At 36.8% G+C, this 24,135-nt stretch overlaps 1 protein-coding gene across 3 annotated transcripts in view; it reads right to left on the reverse strand.

Moving 5' to 3' along the window:
• LOC150103955 (spectrin alpha chain-like) overlaps nt 1-24,135 on the reverse strand; it is an 850,682-nt gene that overhangs the window by 9,707 nt on the left and 816,840 nt on the right. For all 3 annotated transcript variants that reach the window (XM_090397194.1, XM_090397195.1, XM_090397193.1), the window contains one exon: nt 4,280-4,574. In XM_090397194.1, coding sequence (XP_090253320.1) covers nt 4,280-4,574 — 295 coding nt within the window. The remainder of the gene's footprint in view (nt 1-4,279; nt 4,575-24,135) is intronic.

Genomic DNA, 24,135 nt, shown 5'->3' on the forward strand with positions numbered 1-24,135 from the left:
CGAAGAAAAATGCTGACCAGCAAGGAAGAGTTTTAGTATTGGGAAGAGATAGAAGTCAAAAGGAGCCAAATCTGGGGAATAGGGTGGATGTTCCAACAATTCATAGTGCATATCCCTTAATTTTCCCATTGCCAAAACACCTTTGTGGGCAAGTGCATTGTCCTGATGAAAGATGATTTTTTTCTTCTGCAAACTGGGTCTTTTCTCACGAATATTTTTGTCTAGTCTGGTTAAAAGATTGGAATAATATCCCTGGTTATTGTTTTACCATTTTTAAGATAATTAATAAACAAAATGCCTTCATCATCCCAAAACACTGATGCCATGGCCTTTCCTGCTGATGGAACCGACTTTGTCTTCTTTGGTGCTGACCGGTTTCTGTCCACTGTTTTGGTGGGTATATTGGTGAATCCAAGTCTCATCCTTAGTAATAAATTGATGCACAAAATCAGTTTTATTCTTGTTAAAACGCTCCAAGCACTGTTCAGAGATTTTCATGCGGTGCATTTTTGATCTGCTGTGAGCAAGTGCGGCACCCATCTTGCACAAAGCTTTTTCATTTGCAATTCTTCATGCAAAATATATCCTACACATTCTTTTGAAATGCTTATAGTCTCAGCAATTTCACACACTTTGACTCGCTGGTCATCCAATACCATATCGTGCACTTGATCAATGATTTCTGGTGACACTTTTTGGACATCCTTCACGTGGATCATCTTCGAGACTGGTACAGATACGTTTAAACCGAAAGATGATTTTTTTCTCCTGCAAACAGGGTGTTTTCTCACGAATTTTTTCATCTAGTCTGGTTAAAAGATTGGAATAATATTCCCCTGTTATTGTTGAACCCTTTTCAAGATAATTAATAAACAAAATGCCTTTAGCATCCCAAAACACTGAAGCCATGACCTTTCTTGATGATGGAACTGACTTTGTCTTCTTTGGTACTGACAATGGTCAGCACCAAATTCCAGCAGCCCATTTCTTAATTATCAAAAACAAAGGAGAAGAGTGCCCATAAACTTTTATGAACATCGAATGAATTTCTTTTGGCATTAAACCTGCTTTTACGAAGAATTTTATAACTGCAAGATACTCAATTTTATCCATTTCAAGAGATACAGACAACACTTTTGCTTCAGACGTTGTATAAAACAAACTACTTGATAGAATGACTTGCAATTTCACATGGATGCTTATGACAGATGTACCAACTTAGAAAAAAAAAAAAAAATTCGTGCCGATAGCATTGCCATCTATGGTCGAGGCTGAGAACTTTTCAGACAACCCCATATACTTATTATTATTATTATTAAACTGTGCTGTCATCACTGCTTGTTTCATTTAGCAGTTTTTCAAAGTAATTACTTCATACTTCAAGGATATCTTTTTCTCCTGTTTTCATGTCACCTTTATCATCTCTAACTCCTTTTACAGCACTCTTTCCTCCATTCCTAAGCTTCTTCAACAACCTCCAGAATATTTTGCCACCTTCTTGATATTTATTTTCTATATTCTTGCCAAAGTCCTCCCATGACTTTTGTTTAGTTAGTTTTACACAGTGTTTAGCATTCTTGCATTTGTCTCTATATTTTCTAAGAGCACAAGCTGACTTATTTGACAGAAACGTTTGATATGCTTTCTTCTTTTCCTTCACTGCCTCTTTAACTTCCTGTGTCCACCAGGGAGTTCTGATTTTTTTATCCTTGCAGACAACCTCACCACATGCCTCTCTGGCTGAATCAATCAATGTTTTCTTCAGAGTTTGCCACTGAATCTCCAAGGTTTGATTCCTGTTCTCAAACTCTTTCATTTTTTTTCCAATAATCTTTGTGTATTTTAGCCTACAGTTCACATCTAAGAGCTGCTCAACTTTTATTCGCTTTAAAACTTTCTTACATGTTATTCTTTTCAATATGAAATTCAATTTTATCCTGCTCAAGACTAAATAGTGATCACTTCCAATTTCAAATCCTCTGTACACTCTGGTGTCCTGCACCAGGGAGAAAACATCACTATCAACAATAACATAGTCAATGAGACTTTTCTTATTCCTAGCCTCTTCTCTCCATGTGAATTTGTGCACATTTTTATGTTGGAACATGGTGTTAGTAATAACCAGTCCATGTCCTGAGCAGAAATCCAACAGATATTTGCCATTATTATTAGCTTTGCTCTTTTCTCCAAATTTTCCCAAAATATTTTTGTATGTCTCACAATCATTTCCTACTCTGCTATTTAGATCCCCAACAAGGACCAACTTTTCATTTTTCATTGTGTCAGTTGCTTTTTCTAAAGCCTCAAAAAATTCCTCCACTTCTACCTTAGTAGAACCTTCTGTGGGACCATAGGCACAAATAAGTCTCATTGTCCAGTTGCCCATTCTCATATTTGCCCACATTACTCTACTTAAGACTGACTGCCATTGAAGAAGATTAGCCTCGTATTTTGTGTTGAATACTATGGCTACTCCTTCTTTTCCTTGATTGTCATTGCCTGAATATAACATTTTGTATTTATTGCTCAGAAAGATCTCACCAGTTTTGGTCTTTTTTGTTTCAATCACCCCTATTATGTCGATCTGGTACTTATCTAATTCCTCAGCTAGCTCCATTTCTTTGCCATTCAGGCTTCTTACGTTGATAGTACCGATCTTTAACTCTGGTGATGTTGAGTTGGGGTTTGTTTTCAGATTTGTTCCAGTAGCTGACTTTTCGCTGTTCGCCCTGGTTCCCTGGCGAAAACAACGGGGGCCTTGTTTAACCGGGCGACGGCCCAGCCGGCATGAAATTTTGTCATGTTGTACCATCATTTATTTTGGTTTAACCAATAAGAATACAATTTGGTCGGCTAAATCCCAAATTGCCAGCCCATCCTCGTTCATTCAGTATCCAAGTAGATACCCAACAGGGTGCACCACGAGAAGGTGAGGATTGGACATTAGGTCAGAAGCCCAGGTCGGTTCTCTGCATTCCTTTAAAGGCTATGTGGAGGTCTCCTCTCAGTTATACAGCTTTGACCCTTAAGCACCCCTTTGTTCTAAATGCCAATTAGTTAGCATTTTAAAGTCCCTGAGAATTTTTGCTGTTTTGTTTTTTATTTTATGTTGCCCCATCAGTTATCAGAAGTAAGAAAACCAATTTTTTTGCATACATACCAATAAATTATTTTGGCCACTTGATTATGGTGGTATTTGTAATCAGTTTGAGCTATATTGCTTCAGGCACTGATCAGATGTTTTACTGTTTCATCTTTCTGATTGCATAATCTGCATTTACTGTTATTACTGATGTTCCCACCAATCTTTGCTTTCATTGCATTAGTTTGTAATGCATTTGAGCTGCTAAATGAATCTTTTTTTTTCTTCTGTGATATTGTAACATTGCCATGTCCTGTTATTTTTTCCCTCAGTGTCTCATAGAAATTGGCCATGCAAGTTGTTTACTTTTCTAGCACACATATCAGTTATTTTGTTGTTTTTTTGTAATCATATTTTCCTATTGCTTGTAGAAAGCCTTCTTGTGAAATGGCTTGGAGCATCCTTGGTGCTATTGTGTAACATTTTGGTTTTGTTCCACTGACTCCTGTGTTTTGTAGAGCTGGTTTAACAAGCTATGCTTTATCTACGAAACACAGGATTCAGTGCAACAAAACCAAAATGTTACACAAAAGTTACTTTCTTCTGGAAAAACTCTACAAAGAAAGCTGTGAAGCACACATTCACAACCCAAACCTGAACAAAAATGAATGCCTATAACTTTCTTAATTTTAGGAAGTTATATTAACTAATACTCACCATTCATGTGTTCTTTAATTGTAAAATTTTGCTTATATTTAAAACTAATTAATTAACTAAATTAATTTATTGTAATTTATTTTGAATATCTATTAAAATACTAATAAAGTATTTTAATAGATATTCAAAATACTATATTGCATGATAGTGCAATATAGTATTTTGAATAATATAGTGCATAATATATTGAATAATATATAGTGCACTATAGTTTCGTGTACTTTCAATTACATAGTTGTTCTTTTTAGAGTTTTCCTATAACTGAATTGACAATGGCTATGAAACTTAGCTGAAAATTTTACAAATAAAATATTAAGCATAAGTGATTCTGGTATTAATATTTTATGATCAATTAAGAATTGTTATTAGGCCTAATATATATAAACTGTAGACTGGGTGTTTGTTGTAGTACATGACTTGTTTCTTGTAAAGAAAATGGAAATAAAAAACATTGATATCAAAGAATATCAATTTACTCACAGCATATAACTCATCAGCAGTGACATATTGCCTTTCTCCTGATGTAATTGCACGGAAAGCATTCTCTACATCTTCACTGGATTTGACATTTTCTGTTTCACGAGAAATCATAAATGCCATATATTCTTGTAATGAAACATATCCATCTCGATTAGGATCTACTATATCCAGAATTTCTTCAAATTCAGGATCTGGGTGTCCTTCTTCAACCATTGGAAGATCATTACCCAGAGCTCGTAAACAGCTCTTAAATTCATGGTGGTTAAGGCGGCCACATTTAGTTTTGTCAAAGTGTCTAAAGTAAATAAAATTTTAAAAAAATTAAGATGAATAACGATAAATATTTATAACATGATAACGCTTATGTTAAAAATAATCATACAGGATCTCAATTTATTATAAAAAAATTAAACTTAAGAATTATTTTATAATTTTCTTTTGCTGTAGCTCAGTTGGATCAACAATGCCCTTTAGATGGAAAAAACCTAGATTTGAATCCTGTCTAGGATGCTTATAATAGCTTTCTCTTCACATCCAGAAAATCAGAATTCACATTCCTCAAAACAGGCTTACAGATAAAATACAGACAAACCCCAACTTATATAAGTCTGACTTACATAAATTTGAACTTTGCAAATGATTGTGAAGTGCTATGGAAAGTTTACTTAAATGCACCAATGTTATTTTGTTAACATGCCAGCTAACAGTTATCATCTGCAAGACAGACATGACTGAATATGAAAAATTTATGTTATATAAGGGTTTGAAGAACATAATCCTTATGTAAGTTTGGGTTTGTCTGTATGCTGGTTTCGTAGTCTTAGCTGTTTCAGCCATAAGAGAGAGAGAGAGAGAAGCAGAAGAAATAGTTCAACTACAAAGTAATCACTGTGCAAGGGTGTATCATCCAGGTGGAACTTTGCAGTTACTGATGTGACAGAGGCTGAAGTGAGAAATTGAGATAAGCAAACTGGAGGTGTTCAGAATATTAAAAATATCAGTGGGAATACAGAAGTGAGACTGGACAGTATGTTGGCCCATGTGCTACAAGAATGTGCAAGAGAACTTGGCAGTGAACCAGAAGTGCCTATGACAAAGTTGTTTAATCTCCCAAACGGCTAGGATGTCTATAGACGTCCAAATAATCTGGATATGATTCAGCCCACCTGTTGAAAGAACACGGATAAGAAGTGCAATTTGGCTGTGATACCATTTAGAAGGTGTGATAAACCTTCACACTGAAGAGAACACTTTTATTATTATTATTGTGACACCTTCAGGGAGTCCAAAGACTCATCGAGGGAGAGTGTGCCAACAGCATCGTATGATTGATCCCCTTCCAACACTTAATCGGATTATCTCATGTTCATAACTGTATCTCAGTTGCCTATAACAAGGAACTGTGTTTTTTGTTCTATGCTGAGTAACTGGATCTTAGTTATATTGGATAGACTAAAAATATAGAAATTATTTATATTTTTGTTTTCTCTTTATATTGTACAATACAATTTTAATGCCTGGACGAAATAAAGATCCTTGCATAATTTCTTCACTTAAATATTGCCTTACCTTGGAGAACTAATTTCATTTTTAATTTTTTTGCACTAATTTTTTTCTAATCGCTTACTCGACAAAACATTTTCTTTGTTCTCAAAGAAATTAATTCACGATAATTATTTGAAATATTATTTAAAAAAAAAAAAAAGAAAGAAAACGTTCCAGATTATATTATTTTTATTTTTGTTCAAAATCATCGAAATCGAATAATACTTCACAGATTTCCTTTAGGACGTGCTTGATTGACTTTTCTTGATAGAGGAAAACATGAAATTCTTTAATCATATCACAAAATTTTTTTCTTTATATAGTAATCTACTGTTCTTTGCACTTTCACTTTCTTGGTTTCCCTGTATAATTGATCATTACAAAATGAAATTAACAGTTATGATTTAAATTTATATGTATATATTTTCTGCTTAATTCAAATATTATGCTCCAATTTTTAAAGTAAGCGATACTTTTGCTTATATTCTATCATTCAAAATATGTATATGCACATGCATCAAATGTGAAATTTCATTTCCATATTTTTACAATAGAACTAAACTTTGTTTCGCCTGTGATAGTTTTACTCCTCCCCCTGCTGCATCACTATCACACACCCGAAAACTGTTATGAAACATACTCACAGTTTTATTTAATTCGTTATTTTTCTCTAGTAACTGTTCCACATAACTTTAATTTTTCGATACAGAAACTAGGTGGTGATTATCATAAATTAGCAAATCATAAATCAGAAAACATACATATTATTTCCTGATTATAAATCAGGAAATTATGTGATATTGGGTAATAGGGGAAATTAATATTTAAAACTGTCATCCTACAAATGCAATATCAGAATAAAGAAAGATGGAAAAATTAAACAAGAAATTTCTGCCTGTAAAATATTCAGATATTGCTTGAGGCTCTTTATTGTGCTGCCTACTGGGCATGTTCTGTTTCTCAGTGGGAGTTAGTAATCTCCGTTAGCTTACAGCTTATTACTGGGCAGAAAGGAATATTAGTAAGTATACACAAGATACAATTCATTTACAAGATGGCAAGTAGCAGTAGCAGTAACATTCAAAGTAAGAAAAGGAAACTTCGTGAGATACAGAAAAGTTGGAGCCTTTGCCTGTCGAGCAGCTCTTGTTGATGAGGAGAGAAATCTTTCTAGCTCTGAAGATAGCGATTCTGCCTGTACTTTAGATATATCTTCATGCAGAAAATGGGTGATTGCTACTGAACATACACCAGTTCATCTTGAAGGCGAATGTTTTAAGTTGTTTTTATAAACAGAATGATATATTGTTCTTTCGAGATGTCTAATAGTATATTTTCGAAGGAATAAAATATAAGAGAAACCGGAATACTCTTTCCAGTTCTTCTTGAAGACGAAATTTTAAGTTGTTTTTATAACACACAGAATGACATATTATTCCTTTGAAGTGGCTTAAGTACATTTTTGAAGGAATAAAATAAAAATAGGGATAACCATTGGGAATATCTCATGCCTTCTCTGTGCAAAGTCAACAACTGCAAGACTTTGGTATCAATACCACGTTATTACTATATGTAGGGAAATTAACATCAGAGATGAGACTAAATATGTTTTTTCAAGCCTCCAGCAAACTGAGTGATGGCCTTGCAGTGTGCTTTATTACAGAACCAAATCATAATTATATCAGATGTTATAATGGCAAAAATAGTAAGAAAAAATCATTTGCACTTTCTTTTCAAAACACAAAGAAAAGAACATTATAAATTCACCCAATGAAAAAGAAAATACTACATATTTTTCTTCTGTTATCTGATTTTTTTTCTTGTAGTACAAAGAAGAAATCACTGCATATAACATGGGAGAATGCAAGAGGGCAAAAATCTGTAAATTGATTACATTATAACTAATAGAGAAATCATGTCAGAAAAAATTATTCATGTAATTTGAGATGCCTGACTGTACTGTTTCCAGTTCTTCATGAAGGCGAATTTTTAAGTTCTTTTTATAACACGAATGATATTTTTGAAGGAATAAAATATAAGAGGAACTGGAATACTCTTTCCAGTTCCTCTTGAACTGGAAAGAGTATTCTATGTAAACTATTTCACCAAAAAATAATAAAATAAAATTAATAAATAAAATATATAAATAATAACATGAACATTTTCACCTTGCCAACACTCAACATTGATGTGATATGGGTTCCAAATTTCTTGTTTGGAAGATTCATATATTACAAAATTTTATAATAAAAATTTCTGCTACAATGAAGTTTGACAGAATCAACAATATTATTGTCTTATTTCTGTTTCTTGTGTGGGAGAAAAACAATAAAATGTCACTCTTATAATTATATCAGATGTTATAATGGCAAAAATAGTAAGAAAAAAATCATTTGCACTTTCTTTTCAAAATACAAAGAAAGAACATTGTAAATTCACCTGATGAAAAAGAAAATACTACATATTTTTCTTCTGTTATCTGATTTTTTTTTCTTGTAGTACAAAGAAGAAATCACTGCATATAACATGGAGTATGCAAGAGGGCAAAAATCTGAAAACTGATTACATTATAATGAATAGGGAAATCATGTCAGAAAAAATTATTCACATAAGAGTTCTAATATCAGCAGACATAACGACATTTTCTTCTAGGTTAGTTTCTTCTTCTTATTATTATTATTCCTGACACCTCCAAGCAGTCCAAAGACTCACTGCGGGGAGGACACCTACAACTGTCTCAACTACTACACCGAACCTCTACTACGAATCATCTCCATCAACGCCATCTATCGCCCACCTACCACTACAACTAGTATTCTATGTCTGTAAATTGCGTGTGTTCTGAAAGGACGATTTGTCTGTATGTGGAATGAAAAACCTGAGTTTCCGGGAAAAAAAACCCTGCTACCTCCGTATGAGATCGTAGATATATGGCATTATTGAAGTATCTAAGCCTTTGCTACTATTTTACACTAAAATGAATGGGCATGTTCCCCAAGTGATTTACGTTTGTAACAGTTGTCTTGCGAATGATTTATAAAATAAATTCTCTGAAATATCTGCGGATTGAATAGGTCTATAATCCCCCCCCCCAAAAAAGAAGATTATGTAATGCATATGCTCCTTTTCTTTTAAAATAATTCAAATCCTCTTTTCAAGATAACTGTATCAAATAATTTATAATTTTTCGATAATAAAAGTGAAACTGATCATTATAAATTAAGAAATTATTTTGGCATAAATAATGTATCAGCATATAAAAGAAATATCACTATTTCTGTTAGAATATCTGCTAATCAACAATTGAAAAGGAAACAACATTCTTGGTGTATTCTGCACTACAGCTTGAGGCACTTTAGTGTGACTTTAGTGTTCTCTCTTTTCTCTCACTGCTATTACTCTCAATAGCAGTGAGAGTAATAAGCCTTTAGCTTTTCCTCCAGCTAAGAGGATATTATCAAGTATTTCTAAGACGTAGATTATTTCAGAAATAGCAACCAGCAGCAGCAATAGAAGTAGTAATAGGTAGATTTTTTTTAAGAAAAACAAACAAAAATAATACTAAACTTTCTTTTGTGCGGTATGCATATAAACAATTTTGAATAGTGAAAATATAGTATTTCTAAAATTTTAAATAATTTCAGCAGACAGTAGAACAGCTGATTTTAGATTGCAGAGAAATAGTACAGAAATAGAATCTTCACAGTACAACAATCTTATTGCCATATTTCTTTTCTCAAAACGGTAAAATTATTATTATTTGACACCTCCAGAGAGCCCAAGGACTCATCGAGGGAGAGCACCTGCTCTACAGCTCCGTCTCCGCCATTCAATCACCAACTGACTGCAACTACACAACACCATCTACTGCCAACGACCACTGCGATTTCTACAGACAATCACAAACATCCATGCCCACAGCAGGATTCGAACCTACAGCCTTTTGACTGGAGAGTGGATACGCTATCCACTCGGCCAACCAGGCCGACAACTTGACCAACCAGGCAAATGAAGTAATAGATTTTGAATACTGTCTAGAAAAACTTTCAAACCTGTAGAAATTTAGAGTAGTTATGCAATTGAGTTCCAGGAGAGGATAAGGAGGGGGGGTAAGCATTAGAAAATCTTAAAAATGAGAAAAAATTTTGAATCATTCCTTATATGATATCTTTCATATTATATTTTCAACATATCTACAAGGATATGCACTGGATATTATCATGATGTGCATAATACAAAAAAAAAAAAAAGATGAAGAATTACTGCTAAATTTTATCATTGGATATACATTTTTGATACCAAAAAGACTCACAATTGGAAAAACCGAGTAAGTAATGTAATTTAACATTTGTTGCTCATAAAGACAAAACAAAAAAAAATCATCCACAAACAACTGAATATCCCCTTGCAATCCACTGACAATGTCATTGATATAAAGGTTAAACAATATAGGTCCCAGTACTGTGGGACCCCACTTGTATACCCTCTGCCTCCTTGAAACTGTCCCACCATACACAACTCCCTGATACCTATCAGACTGCCAATCCTGAATCCAGTTGACCAAACTGACATCCAGACCCATGTGCTGCAACTTAAATATCAGCTTATCATGTGGCACCCTGTCAAATGCTTTCGTTAAGTCTAAAAATGGCAGTATATGCCTTTCCCCTCATCTAATGCTATTGTAACTTTATTATAAAAGGCTAGCATATTGCTAAACCAAGAGCACCCCCTTCACAAATCCATGTTGACTCTCATGGATAATACCACCATCATCTGCCCAATGCTGTATACGGTTCCTCACTACTTTCTCCAAGATCTTAACAACTCCTGATGACACGCAAACTAGTCTATAACTGGAAGACACTTCCAGTCTGCTACCACCCTTATGCAATGGCACTATCTTACCTTCCTTCCATTCCATCGGCACCTTTCCCGCAGCCAGACTTTCATTGAAAAGCCAGATCAAAGACACTGTCAGTTCCCTAGCACATTCTCTCAAAACTCGTGGTGAAATACCATCCAGTCCCACAGCTTTACTGACATCCCGAGTACTCAGTATTTGAAACATACTCTCCTCCTGTACCTCTAAACCTCGAACCTACCCTATCCCTCTACTATTAAAACTGACTCCTCCAGGATGAAATACTCCAATAAAGTGTTCATTGAACAATTCCACTATGTCCTCTGCATCAGTCACTCTATTCCCATTTTTATCTATATTATAAATTGTTTCTGAATTATAAATTGATTATAAATTTAATAAAGTTTCTGAATTGATTATAAATGTTCAGTTGTTTCTATATTATAAATAAAGTGAAAGAACAATCAGTGTAGCTCTTCTGCTGCACTGATTTGAAGAATAAAATACACTAGATTTACTATCACTAAATAGATTCATTGCAAAGGCTGATCAGTGGTCATTTCATGATTGATTATTTTTGCACATGTGAAATTCGTTTCAATTATTGGGAAGAGACATAATAAATCATTTTAGAGACAAAAAGGTCAAATATCTTAGAACAGTAAAGGAAATTCCAAGTAACACAATAGATGTAAAGACAGATGACTCAAAGGTCACTCACCAACAGTTAATCCACTAATGGCTCTAAAATAGCTGTAATGGGATGAACTGCGAAGGAAGGTAAAGGCATGATAAAAGGTGGAATGCCGATGAAGTTTTGATCCATGAAAAAAGCTAGGGAGGTCTGGCTATTTCATCCACTTCAGCCGGTTGGGGGGTTAATCTAAGTCTCAGCTCTAGTAAGGTTCCAGAGTAGAAATTAAAACACCAATTAGTATCTCAGGAGTGGTGGTTAAAGTTTTGAAAAAGTTGGTTAAAGGTAAAATCCAGTAATGGGTGGTGGATAAGAATGCAATACTATATGGGGGGTAGTATAGTATAATTCAATACTATACTATATGGGAGTAGCATGGTTTTGTAAAAGATTTGGAAAGATTTAAGGGAGGGGGATATTCAGTTGTTTCTTAACAATGAAAAACTGGGAGGGCAATAGTTGATAAAGGTGAAGTAGATATCCTGTAAGGTGATTTAAATAAATTGAAAGTGTGATTCAGAGAAGATATAGATAAAGACAAGAAGATATACGTAAAGGTAATGGTTACACTATTTCCTTTATCTATGTATGGTTACTTCTAGACTTTGCAAAAGCATTTGACAGAATACCATGTGGTAAAATATTGCATAAGTTGGAGCAAATGAGAATGGATATGGGAGTGGCTGACAGACATCAGAGGACTTCATTTCACTACTTCATATACCCATCAGATGACGTATGGAGGAGTGAAATAAAGCGAACATGTTTTTAGTCGAGTGCCGTGGGGCTTCGTACTAAGATCAGTACTTTTTAATTTATATTAATGATATAGGGAATTGATCAGTTGCTTATTGACAGTGCAAAACTGGGAGGGCAGAAGTTGATACAGGTGAAGTAGATATCCTGCAGGGTGATTTAAATAAATTGGCAGTGTGTGCAAAGAATAATGGTTATCAATTTAATGTTGCAAAATGTAAGATAATGCATTTCGGGGCAAAATGATTATATACTGATGGTACTGGATTACATGAAATCCAGTACCATCAGACAAGGTTAGGTGTTGGGAGTGATGGTGGACAGAGATTTGTGATTTGGAGGACATAATGTAAAAGTTGGCAAAATAGCTCAAAGCATTACTTGGATGTTGAGGAACACATTAACTAGTGAAGATAGAGAGGTTATTATCTCTCCTTACAAGGCTATAATTTGGCTGCATCTTGACTACTGTGCACAGATTTGGTCACTAGAGTTTCTTGCAGTGGGGGGGATCAGGAGGTAATGGAGTTTGGTTAGCAGGTGGAGGAGAGGAGAGGAGAAATGATAGAAACTTATAAATTATTAAAGGGATTCTCTAAGATTGACACAAAAGCAATTTTTCAATACATGAACAGTAGGGTGAGAACATGGGATCACCCCTGGAAGTTGTGTAAGAATGTGGTTTGTAAGGGAATGTGGACTAGGTTCTTTGATTTGAGTGATGAATGAGTGGAATGAATTTCCAAAGGCAGTTGCGAGTGCTCATATGGTGAATGAGTTTAAGGAGAGGTATGATAGGATTGTGTGAATAATGGTTAGTGTGGATCTCCCATGATGAGTCTTTTGGCTCCATGGAGATATCCGTATAATAATAATTCAAAACCAAACCCAATTTACTTTTGCTGCAATAAACTTAAAACCAGCTGCTTAATGAAAACTTTATAACAAGAAGAAATGGAGCTCAACTTGAAGAAAAGGTAGGAGAGAGAGAGATATATATGATGATGATGATTAAATATTATATTTCTCTAATTATGATGAGTTTAGTAATCAATCCACCATTTTTGGGTCATAAAAAACTTTAATGAAAAATAAAAATTACACTCAACATTTTTTCAAACCTGTGTGTGTGTGTGTGTAAACTTTTTAAACTTTGTAAACTTTTACAAAGGTTATTTACCATAGCACTACTGTAAGTTACATATCTGGAAATTATGTGATCTCTCTCTATCCTGACCTCTTGTGTGGAAAAAAAAAATTATGGCCAAGAGGGTAAGAAGAAAGGAGGAATCTGCTGACATGTTTTTAAACAGCTGAAGGCTGTGATTATTGGGGAAGCATAACATGTAGGAGACTGTTCAAGAACAGAGGCAGATGGATTGAAAGAGTTCGGTAAGTTTACACCAGACTGTAAATGTGTGATGACCAGCATCTCTTCTTGCTCTTAAATAGTTTTGGAAGAAACTGGAAAAAGGACAGTGGTCAGTTCAGCAGAGTATTGTTCATGAAAGTACCTGTAGAAAACAGTCATAAGGGAGAAAATGAACATCTAAGAAAGAGGGATCATCAGTTGGTTGGACTGCACTCTTCTGAATAGCATCAAGCAGTCTTAGAGAGGATTTGGTTGCACTATCACAAATTTGTTAGCAATATTGCATTGCCATTTAAATTTGGGATTTATACAGTGTTGGCAGTGTACAGATGAGAAGCAGTGCTTTCTGCAGAAATGTACACTGAGTTTTTTGGTAGCTGAAGAAACAGTGGCTGAAATATGTTTGTGACAGGAAAGACCAGGGATGCAGGTCAGCTAGAAAAAGGAAGATGTGATCATGTTTGAGTATCCTATTACTGAAAGTTAGAGAAGTGATATGAGGTGTTTCTTGCAAGAAATTAAACTGGATTGAGTTTTGTTAGCATTGAAGATTACACAGTTGTCCTCACACTACTGAATGAATTATAGCAAGAAAATCACAGTTTAAGCACTGGCTATGGTTGATTTGAGGCTTCTAATAATCAGACACTACAAGGTTTGTCACAGAAAAAAGCAAAATGGTGTAAAGCTATAGATAGGATTTGAAGTTAGGAGAGTAGATTATTTATGCACAGGAGAAACAGAGTGGATAAAAGTAAAGAGACTATGAGTTCTCCTGCATTGGTGGGAAAATCTGAGAGGAGGAAACCATCTACCATGACACACAGAGAATGACTGGAGAGGAACCTGGTGACCCAAATGCAAAAGGTAGAAGGCAGACAATAGGATAGTAGTTTGCTGAGCAGGTTCCTGTGGCAGACCCAATGAAATACCCTAGAAATGTTAAGAACAATCCTGTGAGCTTCTTCAAACCTTTCCATGGCTTGAGTCCAATGGTGGGCAGTTCAAGGCCAGAAGATTAGCTGTGGATTAAGAGTGGTGAAATCCAGAAAGTGGCTGGTCAGCCACCAGGTAGTAAATATGTTTGTTGTTGATCTTCGCCATGGTTTCTGACATAACTGAAGTGAGCTTAATGATGGTTTTTGGGGTGAATGATGTAGGATAGATGTGAAGCAAGTAGGAAAGATTGAAGAGGAGGGGAATATATATATATATATATATATATATGTGTGTGTGTGTGTGTGTGTGACAGATATGAAAGAGTAGTACAGTTGACTCACTATATCACATACTATTATAAATTTACTTACTATGGCAAACTATCAGAAAGCCCTGACAAAATCCCATAAATACAATGCCATTATAAAGAAAATTCACTATATATATATATATATATATGTGTGTGTGTGTGTGTGTGTGTGTGTGACAGATATGAAAGAGTAGTACAGTTGACTCACTATATCACACACTATTATAAATTTACTTACTATGGCAAACTATCAGAAAGTCCTGACAAAATCCCATAAATACAATGCCATTATAAAGAAAATTCACTATAGCAAATTACCTACTAAAAGAATCTATTTCTGTGGTTCCTGCAACTTTGCTATAATAAGAATTGACTGTATGTGATGGAGTATAATCAAGATGGTGACTATACACCATGCCACAGGGTTCTATACTTAAATCACTGCAGTTTAATTTGTACATTAATAATATCCAGATCTCAAAATTTGAGGGTAAATATCTAGCTGTTTACTGATAATGCTAAACTAGGAATAGCAATAGTTAATAAAAGTGATACAGACTTTCTGAAAGATGATTTAAATAGATTGACAGTGTGAACAAAAGATAATAGTTACCAGTTCACGGCGGTGAAGCATAATGTTATTATTATTATTACCCACGACCCCATGGAGTGAAACATTCATCTAGGAGGTCCTTTTAGCATACACACAGCTCATCATACAGTGCCTTAAACACACTCAAATTTTCTACAGACACCACACTCTCAGGTAAGGCATTCCAATCATTCACAACTCTCTGCATGAAAAAAACCTACTTCTCACTCCCCTACTCACACCCTCTTTATACAGTTTCCAGGGATGACCTCTGGTTCTCCCCTGATCTCCCACTATTTTCTGTAGAACCTCTCCAGCATTGATCCTATAACAACCCCTTAATAACTTGTAGTTCTCTATCATATCTCCCCCTCTTCCTCCTGTCCATCAGACTCTGCAAGTTGCATCTTCTCAATCATTCCTCATACTCGGCATTCCAGAAGTTAGAAACTACCTTAGTCAGACACCCCTGGAACCTTTCCAACATCTCTTCATCCTTCTGAAAACCAGGTGACCAAATCTGGGCGCAATAGTCCATGTATGGCCTAATCAAAGCCTTATACAACGGAACAAGAATCTCCCTACTTCTACAGTTAGCCGTGGCAGTGTAGTGATTGGTTGTAGCTGGAGCAATACATTACATAACTGTCATAATTTCCTGCATTATTGTGAGTTTTTCATCATTTCATCAGTTTTTTTGTAATTAATATTGTCAATCTCGACACAATGAGCTTACGTAAAAAGCGTAAAATAGATTCGGAACACTGAGCATTTAACCCTGAGTGGACAAACAAATATTTTTTTACGTTGCTTAAGGACAAAATAGTGTGCATTGTTTGCCGGGAATCTGAGAGGTAATTTTGAATCGAAACATCCTAATCTTGGCAAGTTGGATGAAGTGAAAAGCAAATAAAAGCAGCAAAGTTATTGAAAGTCCTTAGCGGTGAGAAACAAGCCTTTAAAAAAGTGACATCTACAAGTGAAGTTGCCACAAAAGTAAGCTTAAAAATATCACAAGAAATAGTTTGTGCTGGCAAATCATTTACTGAGGGGAGAGTTGATAAAGAAGTGTCTGATGATTGCCGTTTCCAAATTGTGTCCTGATAAGAAAAATAATTTTGAAAATATCAGTTTGTGCCCGTATGACTGTTCGATGCAGGGTGGCTGATATTGCCGAGGATCTTAAAGATAACCTGCAAAAATCTGCTAGTGAATTTGTCTATTATTCGCTTGCTATGGATGAAAGTACTGATGTGAAAGATACTGCACAGCTTTAATATATGTAAGAGGTGTTAATAAGAATTTTGAGGTGACAGAGGAGCTTGCTGGAAAGGAGATCGCAGAACAATAGGAAAGGAGATCACAGAAAATGTAAAGATGTGTGTAACCAAAAAACTATCCTTAAATTTCAAGAATTTAGTAGCAGTTTGCAATGATGGTGTTTTTCCTATGCGTGGAAAAAATGTTGATGCTGTAACATTTATTGAACAGTATACTGGTAAACCATTGACAAAATTTCACTGCCTAATTCATCAGCAGGTGTTATATTCAAAGGTTTTACAGTTTGATCATGTGATTAAAGTAGTATTTGCTCTGGTCAACTATATTCGAGCTCAGGGTTTGAAACACAGAATGTTTCAGGCATTTCTAGAAGAAAATGATACTGAGTATGGGGATCTACCATACCACACTGATGTACGTTGGTTGAGCCACGGTAAAGTTTTGTCACGCTTGGTCGCTCTAAAAAATGAACTAGTTGAATTTTTGGAATCTCAAGAAGATATGGAAAAATTCCAGAAATAATGGATGAAGAATGGAATCAAGATTTATTTTTGTTGTGTGACATTTTGGGTCACTTTAATGACCTTAACTTACAGAAGGAAAAATATAAGTTTGTTTTTCAGTTAATGTCTCTTATAAAGGCATTCAAAATGATAAGTTTGCTTGAAAATCAACTTGCTAAGGAGGATATGTCACATTTCTTAACTTGTCGACAGAATATTCCATCAGAATATCATTCAATAATGGGAAGAACCATTTTCTGTCAAAGCAGGAAATCTACCTGTCGAACTCCGGATGGAAGTTATTGATCTCCAGTGTTCTGAAAACTATCAGGTCAAGCATAGGGAGAGTACTTTACAAGAGTTTTATTCTATTCTGGATCAGGATAAATTTAAAAGTTTGTTGGATACTGCCTACTAGGTATTTTGTATGTTTGGGAGCACATTAGTTAGTTCTAGATTCCAACCAATATCTTAAACACTGATCTCCTAAACATTTTCAAGTGGTGAGTAGAACATCTAGTGACTTTCAATACAAGGGGTGGTGATTGCATATAGTCTCTCCCACTCAAATACTATCCTCACCTTCTTGTGGTAGAACCTGTTATCACAAATGAGGCTCTGGTGACCGGGTATCGGCGGTATAACCGAAACATCTACACAAGAGTAAATGCTTGTATAAAAAATGCATGTCTGAATGGTGAGGTAGCAGCCCTACCACCAGAATAGGAACTCAGTGAGCTAACAACCTGCAGGTCTCTGAAAATTTAAATACTGTTTCAAGTCGGATAAATGCAGGAATCAGACAGACTCCTTGGCATCGACTGAAGCTTGGAAAATTAGGACACAAATTGGATAAGGGAATGTTAAAACACTCTATCAAACAGGAAAACTAGCACAACTAAGAAAGGAGATGGAAAAATATAAAACTGAATTATTGGGGATTAGCATGTGCTTTGCATTATGGGATACTAAGGCAAGCGATCAGAACTTATACCACTTAGATCATCAGTCCTGAAAATATTTCAGGTGCAAACCTTGTTTGCTCACACTTGAATAGAGGATTAAACCAAATATGTAATGGGTAGCATAGCCAAGTGAAAAAACTTCCATCAACTATCTCTAATCCAGAGAATTTTAATAGTAAGGTGTTTACACCATTTGGCAACTGGTATATGGTGATATGACTTCTGCATTACTTCCACCTGTGGGTCTGGCTCCCACTGACACTTTTGGATTTGGATAGAAGTTCTCGACAGTCATTACGTGAGATGCCATGTAGCACATCAGGATTTCTTTTGCTCTACTCGTCTTCCACCAGTGTTTGCTTTTTTGCATTTTATTACTAATTGTTATATTAATTTTGTTGTTGTTGTTGTTTATTTTTTTATACTAACATTACTAACCGCTGGTAGTGCGTTTTTACGCACTATGCAATATTCAAGTTGGAAGACTTGTTAATTCTTTTTCCCTTTTTTTTTTAAATGCAGAGACAAGCAAGATGAGCAAAATGATCCCTGTTCCTCCCAGGACCGGGACATTAGTAGTGGAGATTCCAGGGTTGGAGGACCCCAGAGTACTCACCAAGACCCTCAAGGAGCTCCTTCATATCTACTCCTTCACCCCCTGCGGTGGAGGACAATTTCTAATTGTAGTAAAAAATGTGCCATCGAGAGACAAACTTTTAGAGGGATTCCCTGTCTAGGGGAAGCAGGTGATCCCTACCATGGTGGGATCACAAGTGCGACAACTTAAAATTGAGCGCTTCCCTGTGGAATATCTTGAGGCTGGAGACAACGTGCTAATACAAACATTTAGCAAGTGGGGGGAAATTCACGTCTCCGGCCAGTGCCCACACCCCTGTCAAAAGTGCTCCAGCACAGAGCACAAAATAATATCATGTCCTCTGTGCACATTCGCAGAGCAGGCAGGGGTGCCGATTGAATTGTTGAACCTGCAGCCTGCAAGAGATGCCAGTGAATTTCTGGAACTACCCAACACCAGATGGGAGAAATGTTTTCTTAAGTAGTCTTGGGCAAAATTAAAAAACAGCGGACAACATCTGAAGAAACTGTCTCCATCCCCCAGCAACATCTGCTGTGGAAGCCGATTCCCCCCTCAGCCACTTCCAGTCTACCATCACAACCACCTATGGAAGAACAGCTTACAGCTGAGGCTTCAGATGAAGATAAGGTTGCCATAACACCTGCAACCAATCCTCTACATCTGAAGATGCTCCCAAGACCTCCCCTGCAGTAGCCAGCATCCCCCCCCCCTGCACAAGACATGCAAGTTGAGGAGGGGGAAAAACAACTGCCACCTCTTAAGGAAACACCAAAGAAAAGGAAGGAGGAGGAGGAGGCTTCACCCCCCCCCCACCTCAAAAAAGAAAAAACACTGAAGCCACTCCCGATGAACTGCAGATACAACATTAGAATCAGAAATGGAGGCGGAAACCCCTTCCCAAAGAAGATAAAGTGTCAACTCCAAAATAAGTAAATACACTGACTCCCAGTTTAACGGTTATGAATGCCAAATAACTGACAACAAGATCACCAGCTTCATGATAAAGAACAGCTGACATGAGTTCGAGGTCCTCTCAATCTCGCGACAGAAACTGGAAGCCAGTTTACAGGAAGATTGGATATTCTACCCCCCCCTACGGATCGAATTCTTATTTCCTTATTCTTAATTTGCAGCTGAATAAGGATTCAGATGCAAATTAAGGACTTAGGCCAGATATAACATCCTGAAACATCATAATGCTGTTCCCCCTTTTGTGTTGCCTCACTTAACATGGGGGCTCTGTTCACCATCTAAACAATAGGAGGTGTGGAAACTAATGCTAGTGTTTAACATCCAGCTCTTGTTCCTGCAGGAGACACATTTCTTCCACTACAAGAACATGCAGGAACTAAGCCAAAAGTACCCCGTTACATCATTTTGGAGCTTCGGCAACAGAAACAGCGCTGGGGTCAGGGTACTTATGCCAGCTCCCCCCCTCCTAGGAACATTCCATAACATCCAGAGGGATGCAGAAGGAAGAGTTCTCGCCAGAGACTGGAAATACCAAGGCTGCACCACCAGGTTCATTAACATCTTCGCCTCGGCAGATCGAACATCAAGATCAAGCTTCTTCCAGTTGCTTTATGCCTATTTGTATGGCGTCCATCATGTCATCCTGATGGGGGACTTCAACTGCATGGCTGATCTGGCCTATGACAAAGTAGAAGGAAATCCCAACTTAGGCACTGCTGGCTACAGGCAACTGGAAATTCACCTCAGGAATCTCCAGCTCACAGACATCTGGAGGGCTCACAACCCCTACTGTTGGGATTACACGTGGACAGGCCAAGGAATACGTACACGGCTCAACCGCTTCTATCTGTCACCATCCCTTGTTTCCAGAGTCGAGGCAATAAGGCACGTTCAAATCAGTTCTACCATCTCGGACCACAAATTGGTTGTGTTCACATACCATCCTTTAGAAGCAGTAGATGTTGGTCTGGATCCCTGGAAGTTACCATCAGACTTCCCATCCCTGTTCTCAGTCAAACTTCACCAAATGTGCTTCACCTGGAGCACTGCTGGCTGGGACATGCGGGCACAACGGTAAAACAACATCAAAGAAAACATGATCAAATGGAGTCAAGAATGTGCCTTCCTCAGAAGATCTTGGCTCAGTGATCAATACAAGGAAAGAAGCCGGTTTGTGGCCAGCCAACGACAAGGCTTTCCATGTCACAATGCCATCCATGACATTAATCTCGATATCGAAAACAAGAGACAGAAACAGGTGGAAGAAAAAACATCAAGATCTGACTTCACCTGTGCTCAGAAGACAGACAACTGGCTGCATTTTATAACAGGCACTATGTCAATTTTAGACAGGAGCAAACCATTACTGAAGGGGGGAGGGTGTACATACACCACAACACTTGACATCCTGAAGGCTTTCTGGGGGGTACTACACCCATCTCTATCAGGACAACAGTACCCCAGGATTACTCCTGTTGGAACATCGATCCACCCCTTTCCTGCACACATCCAAGCAGGGCTAGATGCACCAATTACAGCGGCCGAAGTAACATCAGCCTTCAAACAATACCGAACAAAGAAAGGCATTGTTTGATGTACTAGACACAGAACTCTATTGGGAGGCCTGGGATTTCATCCTTCCCATTCTCGTGGCTCCGGAAACATGCCTCAAGAATTTCTGGAATGTGATACCGTCATCATCCCAAAACCCAACAGGGATCCAGCCAACATCAAAAACTGGAGACCCATCGGTCTGTCCAACATGGATTATAAGATCCTCGTCCATGTTCTAAACGACAGACTGAAGGTCAGGATGAGGTATGTCATCAAGAGCGGTGCTTCCCAAACTTATGGATACCAAGGCTCCCTTTGGAAAAATTAAAATATTTCATGGCCCCTATCGAAAAAAAATCATAATACAGACATATATTATTATAATATTTATTGTATTTATATTCAAGATTTTACGTTTGTAAGCTTTTTTTTTTGTGCTTCTTATGAATACCTTTGAAATGAAACTAATATGAATAAGCATATATTTACTAATATTGATTAAGCACCGAAATATGCAGGAAGCAAAATTTGTGAACCAACATCAATGTTTATTTTTTCCATAAAATATAAAAAATAACAAAAAAGAAATAATAAAATAAATAATAAAAATTAAATATGTTTCTTTTAAGATTAAAAAAAAATCTACTTAGTCTTAAAACATTTTAAATTTGTTTTCATTATTTCACCCCCCCCCTCAACAAAACTTATGGCCCCCAGTTTGGGAAGCGCTGATCAAGAGCACTCAAGTGTATGCCGTTCCTGGCCAATCGATGGAGTTCAAGCTCATCTTCATCAGAGAACTGCTACATCTGGTCAACATCAAGAAGTACTCAATGGCATTGTCGTCCATCGATCTCAACCGAGTGTTTGACAGCATCTGGCACTCCTTCCTGTTCGACACCCTGCAGAAAGTTGGGGTCAGCAATGGACTACTTTCCATCATTAGATGAAGCTACAACAACAGCTACACACACCTCATCATCAATGTTACTTATCTGACCCCTTCAACATCCAGAAAGGGGTCAAACAAGGTTTACCCCTCAGTCCGCTGCTTTTCGCACTAGTCCTTGAGCCATTCCTATGGGCAGTTAACAACTCACATGCTGTCAGAGGGATTCCATTACCTCTCACCATGGATGATTCCAAAGTGATAGCTTACGAGGATGATGTGTTGGGCACCCTCAGGGACAATGACTCCATACAGAACTTCAACATCCTAGAGGAGTTCAGTGTTGGGGTTAACATCAAACCCCGACAAAACCAAGATCAAAACATATGGAGTTTGGGACTGAACAACATCCCTATGGGTCTCATCCCTACAGAAGACCCCTCACCATCTTGGGGTTCCATTTGCGGCACAGCCTGCCCTCAATGTCGAAATCTCATAAACACTATAGTTGAGAGTGTCAAGGACTGGACAAATGGACAGCTGTTTCTCTCTCTCTCTCTCTCTCTCTCTTACAGGGCCACTGTGATCAAGACCATCTTAGGCCCTGCCTACCAGCACATCATCAACATTACAAGCATCAGCGAGGATCAAAAAAATCTGGCTCTATAGGAAACCTCTAAAGTTCTTCTGGGGCAGTCTATGCCAGGAAGTTGATATCAAGATCCTTCAACTTCCGTAGAAGCTGGGGGGGGAGCTTTGGCCTCCCTGTCCTCAACATCAGATACCTAAGTAATACCGTTTTCCATCTTAGCAGGATGCTGATCATCCCTGCAGCTATCCTGTGTTTCTTGGGTTTCAAGCTCTCTGGAAAAGACCTCTGGAAAAGAACAAATCAGCAAAAAGTCAACAAATCGGAAAATGAAAATTCAGATGGATTGGATATACACTTAGGAAAGATCATGAAGAAATCTGTCACGCAACCTTGGAATGGAACCCACCAGGAAAGAGAAAGCATGACTGTCCTAAAAATACATGGAGGAGATCAACTTTAATAGAATATGAGTTTTGTTGAACTAAGACCGATAGCAAGGATAAGGAACTGATGGAAAGCATTTATAGACTCCCGATGTTCCTGATGGAATCTGGAAAGAAGAAGACTTCTCACTTACTTTTGACAATATTCCAATCTTTCCTAATCTAGTCAAGATCACTCTTCTTGGGTTGATTTTCATATCTAGCCTATCCTGGCACAAACACCTCCACAGCCTCCAAAAAAGTTCATGTCCTCTTTTCATGCTTTCACAACACTCCTAACACTTATAAATTCCCAATCCACCCATTCTCACATTTTGAGTGGTGTGCCAAAATCTTTCCTAAGAATGTTTGAAGCTATCCAGAAGAGGGAAATCTGCTTAATAGATGACTTCTCCCCACTGATTTCCTTTCAGCAGCTTTCTCACAGATGCTCTGTTCCTACATTATGTCTCCATTGAACTGGCTACCACTGAAAGATGAGCATCTTGAGCAGTTGAATGATATGATGGAGACATGTGAAAAAATCTGAATGGATGACAAAAGTAAAAAGCCGAATGATATAATCATTCAGCTTTCATTCAGCAATCATTCAGCGACACAATGTCAGGACTAATTATTATTAAACATTATTATTAAACAAGACCTCATGGAGTCAAAGACTCATCTAGGAAGTCCTAATTAAGAAGTCCTTTGAGCCAAGATGAAATTCCAAGATTTTTGCTTAAGATCTATACTATTTTTAATAAATATGAGAATTTGCTGAATAAAATACTGAATAAACATAAGCCAGTTATTTTAACTTCTGTTATCACTGATCTTAGAAAAATAGAAATAAATATATCTCTGGAAATTTTGAAAGCAAATATTTATGTATATTTTTGTAGATTTGTGCCATGACATTTAGGCAACAAGCATGACACTTATGTGGGGCACTCTACCCCTGACACTGAGGTAGAAGGTATCCAAAACCTCAAAAAAAAAAGAAAA

Source organism: Typopeltis vanoorti, chromosome 8 (assembly GCF_054136105.1).
Source record: "Typopeltis vanoorti isolate ZY-2024b chromosome 8, IOZ_Tvanoo_1.0, whole genome shotgun sequence".
Lineage (NCBI taxonomy): Eukaryota > Metazoa > Arthropoda > Arachnida > Uropygi > Thelyphonidae > Typopeltis > Typopeltis vanoorti.